Below are 12,763 nucleotides of genomic sequence, written 5' to 3'. Positions count from 1 at the left end.
TTCAGTTTTGCGAGTGCAACAATTTTGTCACCGCAAAAAAGCTACGCGACTCTGTTTTAACTTGTACGTGATATACCTGAAATATCCATACTCGCGAATGCCTGTGGTAGGTCCATCTGCACGAAACCCAACCGCGCAACAACACCAAAACCACGCAAAACAAAATATCGATGTGCAGACACATCTAAAATTCTGTAGATGCTTTCAAGGTATTACTAAGATGTTTCATTTTCGTCTGAATTTAATACTAATTTCTCTGCCTGTTTCTTCTAGCTCACCAAATCCTAACGATTCAGTCATCAGCAATCCTACATTTCAGAAACTATTTGCGAGAGACCAAGAGACTTATTGCTAATGGGACGATACCGAATTACAAGAGTGCTCTGACGAGGAGAGCGAATGAGTCTAGTGAAGGTGTCACGCTGGGTGTGCCTGTGTCGATATTGATGGATGCGGCAGTAAGTCGAGTTCATGGTTTTTAGGCAGACCAAACCACTCACGCCTTTTATGAAATAGGAGCTACTGCGACACTCTATCTTCTTAAAAGATGCCTTCTATCAATTAGACAGGGTTTCTCTAGCAGCTCTCCGAAAGCAGTAAGCCCATCATCCAACCACGACGTGTGTCAACCATTAAGAAGTTCCAACTAACTCTGATACTTTTTCAAATTAGTTATCCACCGAAAAAGGACTCGAAAATCCGCAAACGAGAACCCGAACACCTCGAACGTAAACTAATCGCCCATAAACAATTAACCAAACCATCATCAGCAAGATCCTATTCACCAGAATGGCATCTCGTCAAATCCAAAATAATACCACGGAAACTCAAATTCGCTAAATGGAAGGAGACGGGATTGAAATTGGGGTCTTCGCCGTTACGGAATTCGTGGACTTTGGAAGCAGAAGAAGATGATGATGAAGTCGATGAAATTGTAGGAGAGCAAGTCAGTATCATTATCAGTACGATAGTAGCAATACAAGCACTACCACCGCCATCGGTCGTGCCAGCACCAAAACCACCAACGATATCGGTCGAGCCAGTACCAGACGATCCAGACTGTATCGAAGTCATCAATCCAGAATCCAAAATCTCGTCCACCCTACCATGTGAATTCGACGTTCGACGAGATTCAGGATACGTTGATACTCCAGCTGCAACCACTCCAAAGCCATTTTCTGAAGGGATTGATATTACAACATCCTCACCATCACCAGCATTACACCAACCTCTACCACAGCCAGCATCACAACCACAACCAATACCATCACCAGCAGTCACAGACAAATCATTTACTGCACTTGCAGCAGAAGACACAGACACATCGGCATTCTCAAAAGTCGAATGGCAGGATTTCGATGATCGACAGCCATTACTATGTACAGATGCACTAGCACTGGATGATATACCTGTTGGTGAAGAGTCACCACGACCGTCCCAAAGCAAGACGACTGCTGAATCCGGATCAAGTTGGGGGAATAGATTATGGAAGTGGTGGTGGTCTTCATCTGGAGCGGCAAGTTACTATAATTGATAATGTACGAAATTTCTATATATAAAGTATCAGTCAAGACAATATTACAGTATAAATCTTCAGCTTTGTCTCTCAATCACGATGCAAAGACACAGACTTTAAGACATCAACCACATCATGCAACAATGGCTCAGCAGCAAATACTCCATCTTCATGAAAGTACGATGCGAATGATTTCTTCATGGTTGCTGTAATTGGTTTCTTTTCTGAAGAAGATGATTTTGAGTTGGATTTGGTGGTAGATGATGACAAGCCAAGGACATAATCTGTTGATTCCTTTTTGATGGATGATGTGAGTGTTAGGTGTAACGCTGGGTCCTATTTTGCAACATGTTATTTTCGATTTTTTAGCTATATCATCCAGTAAGAGCAAGGTTTACCAATCCAAGAGGATCTTTTTTCACACCAACAAAAATCACATCCTTTTCGACATATTGCACGTATATCGTTGACCATGTGTTGAATATCACAAACCTACATAAACCCAACGATCAGCAAACAATACACCAAAAAAAGGCTTCTTTCAGTTTCACATACACGACCAGCCCAACAGCGAGCACCAATTTCGTCTGAGCATCCCAAGGCATCATGTACGAGTACAGAGAAGACGAGCCAGCTGCTATGGCAGCGATATATCCCAATACGAGTTTCGTATCTGTATGTGTGTGGTTTTCACTGTATTTTTGGTCTAGTGTCAAGATCTAATACGTTTGATGTGATGAGATGTTTGATGTCCTATTCGCGATTTGAGACTAGACTTCAATACAGTCAATATGCGATTTTTCCAGACGGGTAAATACCTTTCGAACACCATCGTCTATGGTATGTTTCAATTCTGCTAGATTATATTGATTGATTTGGACGGGATTTGATTCTGCTTGAAATATTGAGTTAGAACAACCAACTTGAAGTCAAAACAACGCAATAAACTTACTGTAAGCTTCTAAATATTTGGACTCTTGACTCTTTGGCTCTGGACTCTGAGGTGCCATCTTGTTTTCCTTGGTTTCAACGTGGAAGTGTAAAGTGAGGAGTTTTGAACCTAATTTGAAGCTCACAAGCCAGAGGGCAAAAAAACAGAGAGTACCCATGACAAGCAATGCGTATACATCCTCCTATATTCTTATTTCTTATATTTTGATTTTATACAAGGATGCTTCTTAAAACATTCCCAACTCTTTCACTAGCCCCCTTATAGTATCATCGAGTTGAGCCTGCTTCTCTTCAAAGCTAGCGAAAGAACTACTCAACATCTTTTTCTTACCCTCATCAACTTCCCCACCCCCACTTTCAGTCAACACATCCAACACTTCTCCATGAAACTTTTTGAATGCAGAAAGCTTATCACTATACGCTTTACTCAATTGTAGTGCTCCAGATGCAAGTTTCGGTGCTAGATCCTCGACGGCAGTACTGCCTTCCAATATGGTGGATTGTAGACCTCCCATTGTTATATCGACCGCTTTAAATGTTGATGTATACGAAGTCTTGCTTTTGGCGTCTTTGGCTTTTTCAAAGTCGTATTGCATGTTCTTGAAGAGGACGGTGGCACCTGAGGCGGCTTGAATGATTGAGATTCGGAATGTTGCGATGATGTCGTCCTGTCTTGATTTCTCATCCTATTGAGTAAAAAGACGAGATGTCAGTAGTGATTGCCAAAAAAATGGTCGTCATCCAATAAGGATTTACAGGTATGATGGAAAAGTCCAGCCTCAACACAATCATGGAGAGTACAAACAAAGCAAAGAATACACCTGTAGCCAATAATGGTTTGCGATACAAGTTGTAATCGGCATAATCATATGAAACCTACAAGCAGTTGTGAGAATCTTCACGAAATCAAAGGATTCGTGCATGTTTCTTTTGTGCCAAAGCAAACAGATACAAGAAGCTTACATAGACGATACCATTGTGCTCATCCACTACATTGTTCTTCTCCAATGTAACAGCTGGACGTCCCACAGTATCCAAATACCAGTAAACGATACTTTGACTTTCATGGTCTACTAAGAATGGTGCTGCTACTCGGACATTGCTATATAGAAATTGCAATTTGAAAGGTTAAAAAAATTGTCGCGGCAGATGAAGGTGACGCTTTCAGAACAAGAAAAAATCTTGCCAAGCTCGGATATGCAGAAGCACTCACTCGGCTCCTTCAGGCAAAACGACACGAAGCGTAACCTTATCATGCGTCACATTAGTAGTGCTAGCAATAAACGGTATGGCCAATGCATATTTCGAACCACGATGTCTCAGGAAATCCGACAACGGAACGCTATATCCGTGATACCAAGTATACTTCCATCCACCCCATACAGGATAACGTGGTTTGATTTCCATGACGGATTTCGTTCGTTCGTTACGATATTTGGAAGTGGATACATTTCCCACTGTATCTCTATAAAAGGCATTGTTGGCTTTGGGAGGGAATGTCAGAGTCAATTGACGGAGCACGTTTTGACGATCGTGTGTTGCTGCTGAGAAGGCGTAGTCAATCCGCGAGAATTGGCCCTTCAATCTATGTGTTTTGTAGAGGAGTGAGTGAGAAGCAAAAAAAGCAAGCGCTCTCGAGAATAGGGTCAAAATAAATTTTCAACGTCAACTTACTTGGCACCTTCATTAGCCAACTCGTAATGCTCTTCGACAGACAATTGTCCACCCCAATGACTGACCCATACATCTCTAAACAAGCTCTTTGCCACCAGTACAGGCTTTGAGTCTTCATAGTGTACGTTTATCTCGTTTATTGTGTTTGCAGCAACATCCTTGTATGGTCCATACGTAATAGCGTTGCCAGATTTGGCAGCTGGTGATGGATTTGCAGAGAATGTGATTACGTTCGAGTTTGGTAGTCTATATGTGTTGAGTGTGAGTTTTCAAAACCGCAAAGAAACCGGCACCTCTACAAGTTCAATTACCTGATGGTAGTCTTTTGAGTTGTTGTAGGGTAACCACTGACATAGTTGGCACTTCCAAAGAACTCTAGATACTGTTTATCGGATTGTGGTATTTCGATAGGATACGGGCGAGATCGTTTTGTGAATGCAGCCTTGATTGTGACTGTTCCACTCGACATTGAACTTTTCAGTTTTGCTCGATACATGTGCATTTGACTGTATAGGGGCAGGAAGAGAAAGGATGAGTAATTAAATAATATACATAAAATATAACGCGTAAACCATCAATCGAATATGCATACCTTGTCTGATTTCCCCAAGTAGCCGCAAAGTCGAGTCTGATGCCAGCATCATTGAGCATATCCAGAGAAGCCAGACGACCTGAGCAGGAGAGAGGAAGTGCGAATATATATTCATCGGTTGATTTCCCATCCTCTTCTACCCTGAATGTGACTTTGGTTGTCTCTCTTGTAATGGCACTCGTCAAATCAATTGTTCGTTCGACGTTTTCATTGATGAGAGGTATCCTATCGGATTTGGCACTTGCAAGGCCAAGACATATTAATAGCAGTAGCAGGATACTGCTTATTGGTATAGTAACTATATTCATCTCCGTCGTTTTAAATGGAGAGAATGCCTTGTAGGTGTTTGGTCAAGACGTGAATTGTGAATAGGAAACCGAGGAACAAGGTTGCAAGTTGAAAGAGGTTATGTGGCAATTGAAATTTATATTTTGGTGTCTTTCAAGTGAATACTACTAAGTGGCAACGACAAACAAGACTGGATTTACATTTATGGATTTATATGGTATAGTTCGTTGGACTTAGAAGAACTTCTTTATCTTGTCAAAGATCACAGACGATTTTGACTTTGCAGAACTACCAGACTTGGCACTCTAAAGGATGGGATGTGTAAGTAAGTGAGAAATGCAAACTAATTTTGAATTACGTACAGAGTTGGAGTATGTTCTTGGAAAGTATGTAGTTGGATATGAATACTCTTCACCTAACGAGTGCAGTTGGTCTGGTTCTTGCCAACTAGGCACTTCTACTGCCACATTACTGTTGGCCACCATAGATGCTGGATAGTATGTAATTGGTTGCTCGAATTCACCAGAGAGATAGTGCAGTTGCTGATCCTGATGAGTAGGCACTTTGACTTTGGGAGATGGAGCAGAGAGGATTGATTGCTGCTTCTTGTTGCGTAGCTGAGCGAATGCTTCTACAGATTTGGTAGACATCGTAGATTGAGTAGTTTCGAGCTTGTTGAAGATGCTTTGAGCTTGTTGAAGATGTTTTGAGTTTTAAGAATGTTAGCAGTGTCACGCATCAAGTGATGCTTTAAGTAGTGTCGCCAAAGTGGCTGTACGCACATGTGCCAAAAACAGCTGACTTGCTTTCAAAGCAGCAGGCCGCCAGAGTCTGGGGCCTTCGACAAGTTTCTAGGGATTTTAGATTTTAGGTTCAGTTTCGACCGTAAAATGCCTCATTCTACTACGGATGAATTCCACCTTTAAATTAGACAATCGATCTTCGACGACTATTCTCGCTCGAACACTCGTGTCATACAACAATGCAAAGTAGATGTCATAGGTATATTTGTTGTGTAAATTAATATACTTTGATACCTCATTATACGCCGACCGAGTAGACGCGATTCTCGCATTCCAAACCCAACTATCATCAAACATGTCCTCTCTTTCTCTCACTTAAAGGTGTTAACGTCGCATCGCATCTCTATAACTCTTCAAAGCATCTCATATTTCGCCCGTCAATATCTCAGTTGAAGCTCGCATCGCTGAAGAATTCAGTACTCGCTCAACTCACAACGATTGTATCAAATGACATAGCAAGGATGGTGCCTCCAAATGGGCCTCCAAAGCAGCCTCAGCAGCAGACAGCAGCATCGCCATTAAACTTTGTACGATACTTTGGAGCTAATAATCAACAACCAAGCACATCGTCAACATCAACACCAACACCATCAACATCATCTTCAACATCAATCATAAGCAATAATGGAAGGAAGCATCAACAACTGCAAAATAATCCTCCAATCACATCCAATTTCTCTTTTCAACCTTCTACACCTTCTCGAGTTCGTAAATCATCAACTATATCTGAACATCCAACTGTCAAGAGACCACGCACATCGCCTAGCAAGGAGATTGAAGAAGAAGAAGAAGTAGAAGAGGACGATGATACAGAACAACATTTACAAGTGAGCCAACCTAATAGTGGTGGTGAACAACAACAAGAAGGAGAAGACGATGATCATGAAGAAGACAATGAAAATATCGGAAATGAAGATGGGTTGACACAACAACAGGATCATACTGGTCAAGAAGGAGAAGAAGAAGCTGGTAAAACTGATGATGGGGATCAAGCACCTCAAACTTCTGGCGATGCTCAAGCCAAAATTGAAGGTATATGATGATGACCTGTCACTTCGTTTCAAGAATCTTTCATGTTGAACTCATCAATCGTACGTTATTCTAGAGTTTGCAAACAAGGCTACAACTATCTGTCGTTCATTATTTGAAGGAATTGCAATGTGAGCTCACACACTCTCACCACTGTGATGACACTTGAACCACATCTTCAATCTAGGATGACTCAAATTGAAGACAACTTCAAAGGAGAACTGATTCTACGTCGTCAAAGTATTGAAGAACGTGAAGCTGCATTGCAAGCAAGGAAGAGAGCTATACGAGAACGTACTGCTCCTCTGTTTTAAAACTTGCTGGTGAGTGAGAGTTGTGATAGTGAAGTCCTACGACAATATAAGTTTGACTACTTTGTAAAGAAAGAGTTGTGATGCAGAATGAAGGTGCCGTTTTCAGTTAAAGAAGTGTTTGCAAGTGTTAAAATATTTGATCCCGTCCATCAGGTTCAATTTCCAATATGCGCAATGCGCATTACTGAAAATGCTGCTTGGGATGTCATGATGTCTTGATGCACGTTTATATTATGGATATTTCTTGTTATCAAGGCACGTGTCCCCTCACCATGGGCGGTTTGGGCAGTTTCTGTAGGTAAAAGTAGATTGTCGCTAACACTTTGGCCGAGATAGATATATACAAAAATGTTGTAAACCATAGCTTCTAACACTGCCCAAGTCGATATTATCATAACAACGCTTTTATTATCTAAAGCTAGGTTGTACCTTCTCGTGCGTCGAACTCTCCGCGAACTTGCTAAGTTCAAAAAGCGTCATATGTACCGTTAGTATGACGTTCCTCCTTCCTTTTCAGCCATAGTACGTCCACCTGTATTCATCGCTCAGTCAGATGTATTCCCGTATAAAAGCACCTTCAATATAATACAAACACCGTTGATATCGTTCAGATACAAAGCAACAAAGCTTCTTCCATCTCAGGAACGAACTTTATGATATCGTCTACACAGCGCGTAATCGTACCACACGATCAGAAACACATCGCAGAATGTCGAATGTTGTGTCAAGAAACAAGATAGTATTGGAATTGTGTAATCAGAGGCAATTCATTCCATTTGGCACATAGAGGAGATTTGACTTGGAGCGTTCCGTGCAAAAGCTTCAGCAGATTCTTGTCCTTCACCATTCTCAAAACCACTCCGATAGCTCAAAGCGAGATAACGACTGTAGGCAATCGCCCCATAGAAACAAGTAAGTCCGTAGTCCACATAGCATGCAGTACGGGCATTCCATCAAACTAACTCTCCTTCTCCTGCGTAGGATGGGCAGTACAGGTCAAAAGTTCAAGGACGCTATGAAGAAGGAACCTAAGTGGTTGCAGACAATTCCGCCAGATCCAAAGTTTGGACATAATTATCTGGCCATTGCGCTTGATAACATTGGATTCGATGGTCAGGAATTTTCAAAGACCTTTGGGTTTGGTGAATCATCGTCATCAAGTGCTGGAGTCTCGAGGAGCAACTCGTTGCCGACAATGGGATCTAGATCTGTACGAAGGCAGAGGAGGAGTAACTCGCCTGATAGTGTCAAGTATCATGGATTTGCTCGCAGGTCCTTCTTGTCTCGTCTAGCACCCTTCTACAAAGAGGTTGCTGTTATTTTTGGGCTGTTTCTGGGCATGATGCTTCTGGTTTGGCTCTTTGCTAACGGTAAAATTCAATATCGATCGTGTTTACATGTCTTTGCTGCTTTACCGTGTGATCTGTCATCTCAGTCAACTCATCAGCAACACGTTGACACTCTATAGACCCAAAAGATTACGTCGAAGATTACTATCCAGGCCGCATCCCAGACCGAATACGCAAACACCCAATACCTATACCCGGTGACGTATTGTGGCCACGCCCGAACGACTACACACATGGATATCAATCGATAGGTGTACATCCAGACCTGGAATTCTTCCTCATTGGTCCTCCATCACCACGTCTAGAACGAGCGTTTGCAAGATACAAGAACCTAACATTTGCATCGGGATGTGGCCTTGTTGGTCAGAAATCACATCCAACATACACCACATTCTTACAGCAAGTGCATGTATATATAGAGCTAGGAGACGACGATGGGCCGATACTAGAGCTGGCCGATGAGATGTATACAATGGATGTACCAGCACTGTCAACGCAGGCTAGTATTAATGCGACTACTGTCTATGGGGCTATTCGAGCTCTCGAGACTCTGGCGCAACTGGTACGAGTTGATGAATCTATACCAACGTCATGTAGATATGTAAAACCAGATACGCAAGTGACGTATGTCATCAGGAATGTGCCGTGGTTTATAGCTGATAGCCCGAGGTACAAGCATCGTGGTCTATTGTTGGATACTGCTAGACATTATTTCCCCGTCGAGTATATTGAAAGGATTTTGGATGGGATGTCGTATACCAAGATGAATGTGTTGCATTGGCATATTGTTGATTCACAGGTATGTTTTTCGTGTTTTGTGATGTTAAAACAAGGGAGTTGTCTCATTTCGTAGTGTGTCTTGACTATTTTTTCGCATCGTTAGAGCTTTCCTTTTGTAAGTACGTCCTTCCCTGAATTATCAGCCAATGGTGCTTATTCGCAGGTAAGGCTTACAGCAACATCATGTATCTCAAGCAAGCACTAATACTCGCTTCATATAGGATGAAGTCTATACTCACAGTGAGCATTGGATTCCTTCCGTGACACCTTTTTTGCGTTTCGTGAGATACCACAACATTCAAACTCTGATTCTTGTAGGCACCGTTAAACACTTGGTGGATTACGCAATGGACCGAGGAATTCGTATCATACCTGAATTTGATATGCCTGGACATGCATACGCATGGGGTCTCGGAATGCCAAATTTAACAGTTTGCAATAATGTGCAACCGAATTGGCAAGACTTTTGTGCAGAGGTATAACAAGCGTGAAAGACGCACGATTGAATGTCATTTAGATATCCCAACACTTCGTTTTTTAGCCGCCTTGTGGACAATTAGATCTAACAAACCCATCAACAACCGAAACAATCAAAGCCCTCCTAACCGAAATCTCTCAGCTCTTCCCCGACACTGTAATCCATCTCGGGGCAGACGAAATAAACAAGAACTGCTACCAAACACCCGAAACCGCCCACTACATGATCCAAAACAAGCACTCAAGTATCGACTCCCTAATCGGTGCCTTCATGACCTCCATAATAGAACATACGAAAACCTTAAACAAGACAGTCCATCTATGGGAAGACATAGCACTAGATTTTAAAATCCCGTTTCATCCATCAACGGTTTTCCAGACATGGAGAGGTCAGAGGTCGACTGCTTCCATGACGAAATCGGGGTTTAATGTTGTTGTGACGGATAATACGGCGTGGTATTTGGATTGTGGGTTGGGGAATTTCATTAGTGGGGGCAAGAGTTGGTGTGATCCATTCAAGACTTGGAAGACTATGTATGTCTTTGATCCGATCAATCAATTGAAAGATGTACAGGCTGAGAAGGTGGTTGGTGGAGAGGTTGCTATGTGGACTGAAAGTGTAAGTTGTGCTCCTTCAGCAATCCTTGTGCTTACCGAGCAATGGTTTTTGGTCCTGAAACATTGCTCAATAAGTCCTAACAAACAATACTGCATCTACATCTTTTACTAGGTCGACATCAACAGCCTAGAAACAGTCGTATGGCCAAGAGCTGCAGCTGTGGCTGAAGTATTATGGTCACCCGAATACCTCACAAAGGATACGGCTGAAGCTTCTCCTAGATTAAGCCGATTCCGTGACTTGTTGTTAAAGAGAGGTATATCTGCTTCACCGCTCTTCCCAGCATGGTGTGGTGAACATGGTGGGTGTGGGCCGTCTCACAACTCGGATTTTTGAGTAGTGCCCTGTTTTGGTGAAGAGTATATATTGGTTTAAACTCTATAATCGCATTAACTTGTAATTTGCAACCAAGTGCACAAACATAAATACTAATGTAGAACCAGAACAAACTGACTCGTTCAGGTTGGGCGACAAGGAACAGATATTGTCTAGGTATATTAAAATGGCTCCAGCTACATTAACTCCCATTAATTACTCTTAAACCACTTAATTGGTATCAGCATTACTCCCCAAACAAACGATTCCTTCCTAACCAACCAAACAAACTGACCATCACACTCTTTTTCTATACACGTTCATTTTGGCTGATTTGGCAAAAATCATCACACCTCCCAACGTATTCTCCTTGCTACGATTCTTCAACCTTGATGTGCCTCTTCAACGCTAAAGATCAACAGTGTTAGAAGTTGGATTCGGAATCATCTGATCTCATAGGACCTGAAGACTCTTTTTTGCCTGCTCACCATCAGATCTCGAAAACCCCTTCCCGCATCTCGGACACACAAACGGTCGTTCATTTGTATGTAGTCTCTCGTGTCGACGAACATCATGTCCGCGAACGAATTTGGAAGAGCAGTATTGGCAGTTGAATAGTAATTCTCCTAATTACACACAAGTTTCAGTGTTAGTTGATACGTTGTCACCAATCACCCACAAAAAAATCACAAAGATAAGAACACCATCTGTCGGCCTCACCAGTATGCAACTTCATATGACTCCTCAAGTTATACTGCCTTGTAAACACCTTTTCACATCCCTTAAAAGCACACTTGAATTGTGGTATCTTGAAGTTTCGTGGTTTGCCGATATTCTTCATCAGGTCTGCTATTGCTTCGTTTGCTGCTTCGTCATCGACAATCACCTTTGCCACTATAATATCATCATCATAATGATGTTCCTGTTTGACTTTTGAGCGTTTGAATCTTGTGAATGTCGTTTTAGCAGTGGTGTTGATGGGGCGTGGTGTGGCAGGTGGAGATGAGAGATTATTGGAGGTACGACGACGACTGTCTTTATAATCGTCATCGCTATGTTCCTCTGCTTCAGATTCGGTATCACTGGCTGGTTGTTTGCCAGTGACGTGGCAGGGAGCAACGGTATCGATCTCCTCCTGTTTTATGTCTTGCACCTTTTTGGATGTTCTAGCAGGTCTCTTTGATCTTCTTGGCGTGATAACAGCTGCCTTCCTGCTTGTAACTCGTGTAGTATGTTCCTCACATTCACCAGCCCCTTCAGGCGATATAGGAGGAGACGGCAGCAGCGACATATACTCGTCCATGATCGAATTCGGGCTAGTACACGACCCGGTATCACTACTAGCACTACTAAAAAGCGACGCACAAAACATTTCATCCGCATGTCGTTCTATTACCACATCCGGGTGGAATGGATGCCTATTCTGGCGATATGGGAATGAAGATGGCGGATCGGTCGGGTGCACATCGATAGTATATTCCTGCTGTTGTAAGCACTGTGCGTCGTGGTCTCGTGTGCTTGGCATGGTATCAAGGTGTAAGAAGTGGCTGGATATGTGAAGGTATTCCAGGTATGTTTCAGGCATTCTAAATGGTGGAGGCGGGATTTGCGATGTGTCGATTAGTGGTATATGGGTGTATTGGGACCATGTGAATGCTGATGCGAGAAAATCGGGATCAATATTTGGTATCTGGGTAAGCGTGAATGGGTCGTAACAGGAGTGGTGATGTGGGGTGTATGTGGTGTCGGCCATCTATTAAATATAGTTGAGATAGAGCGGGTGGTTAGTATGCGGGCCTGATGCATCCACTGCTTAAACTGTGGGCGATGCAAGTTTTATTTTTGCGTCAGAAGTTTGGAGTGGCACCAACCACTTGATAACAACAATGTCCCAAATAGACTCTTACTTTGCTCTTGGATCAAGCTGTGTCAACCCTGTTGGTCGTGTCGTGGTATGTAGCGTCGGAACCTTTTAGCATTTGTATCGTTCGCACAATCTCCCACGATTCAGAGCTCGGAGCAATGCCTTGAAAGTCTGGATTGTCCTCATGGCTCC

At 42.5% G+C, this 12,763-nt stretch overlaps 3 protein-coding genes across 3 annotated transcripts; 1 reads left to right on the top strand and 2 right to left on the bottom strand.

The window, feature by feature from the left end:
- Nucleotides 1–2,694: 2,694 nt before the first annotated feature.
- STT3 (dolichyl-diphosphooligosaccharide---protein glycotransferase) lies at nt 2,695–5,041 on the bottom strand (the record flags this gene model as incomplete). The annotated part of the gene is made up of 7 exons (XM_031166242.1): nt 2,695–3,153; nt 3,224–3,343; nt 3,431–3,569; nt 3,681–4,052; nt 4,142–4,387; nt 4,453–4,647; nt 4,734–5,041. 7 exons carry the CDS (start codon nt 5,039–5,041, stop codon nt 2,695–2,697), a joined length of 1,839 nt encoding a protein of 612 aa, XP_031027794.1.
- A 3,108-nt stretch (nt 5,042–8,149) lies between these two features.
- On the top strand, nt 8,150–10,728 carry SMI311 (beta-N-acetylhexosaminidase; the record flags this gene model as incomplete). The annotated part of the gene is made up of 7 exons (XM_031166241.1): nt 8,150–8,537; nt 8,636–9,315; nt 9,400–9,459; nt 9,518–9,536; nt 9,615–9,772; nt 9,838–10,392; nt 10,504–10,728. The coding sequence occupies 7 exons, from the start codon at nt 8,150–8,152 to the stop codon at nt 10,726–10,728; spliced, it is 2,085 nt and encodes a 694-aa protein (XP_031027795.1).
- Nucleotides 10,729–11,080: 352 nt separating this feature from the next.
- SmJEL517_g00310 (uncharacterized protein) lies at nt 11,081–12,460 on the bottom strand (the record flags this gene model as incomplete). The annotated part of the gene is made up of 3 exons (XM_031166240.1): nt 11,081–11,115; nt 11,196–11,333; nt 11,428–12,460. The coding sequence occupies 3 exons, from the start codon at nt 12,458–12,460 to the stop codon at nt 11,081–11,083; spliced, it is 1,206 nt and encodes a 401-aa protein (XP_031027796.1).
- Between the last annotated feature and the right edge of the window lie 303 nt (nt 12,461–12,763).

Source organism: Synchytrium microbalum (genome assembly GCF_006535985.1).
Source record: "Synchytrium microbalum strain JEL517 chromosome Unknown SmJEL517_scf0001, whole genome shotgun sequence".
In the NCBI taxonomy this organism is placed as follows: Eukaryota; Fungi; Chytridiomycota; class Chytridiomycetes; order Synchytriales; family Synchytriaceae; genus Synchytrium; species Synchytrium microbalum.
The sequence above is the reverse complement of the archived record's forward strand: the minus strand, read 5'-3'. Positions and strand labels throughout refer to the sequence as shown.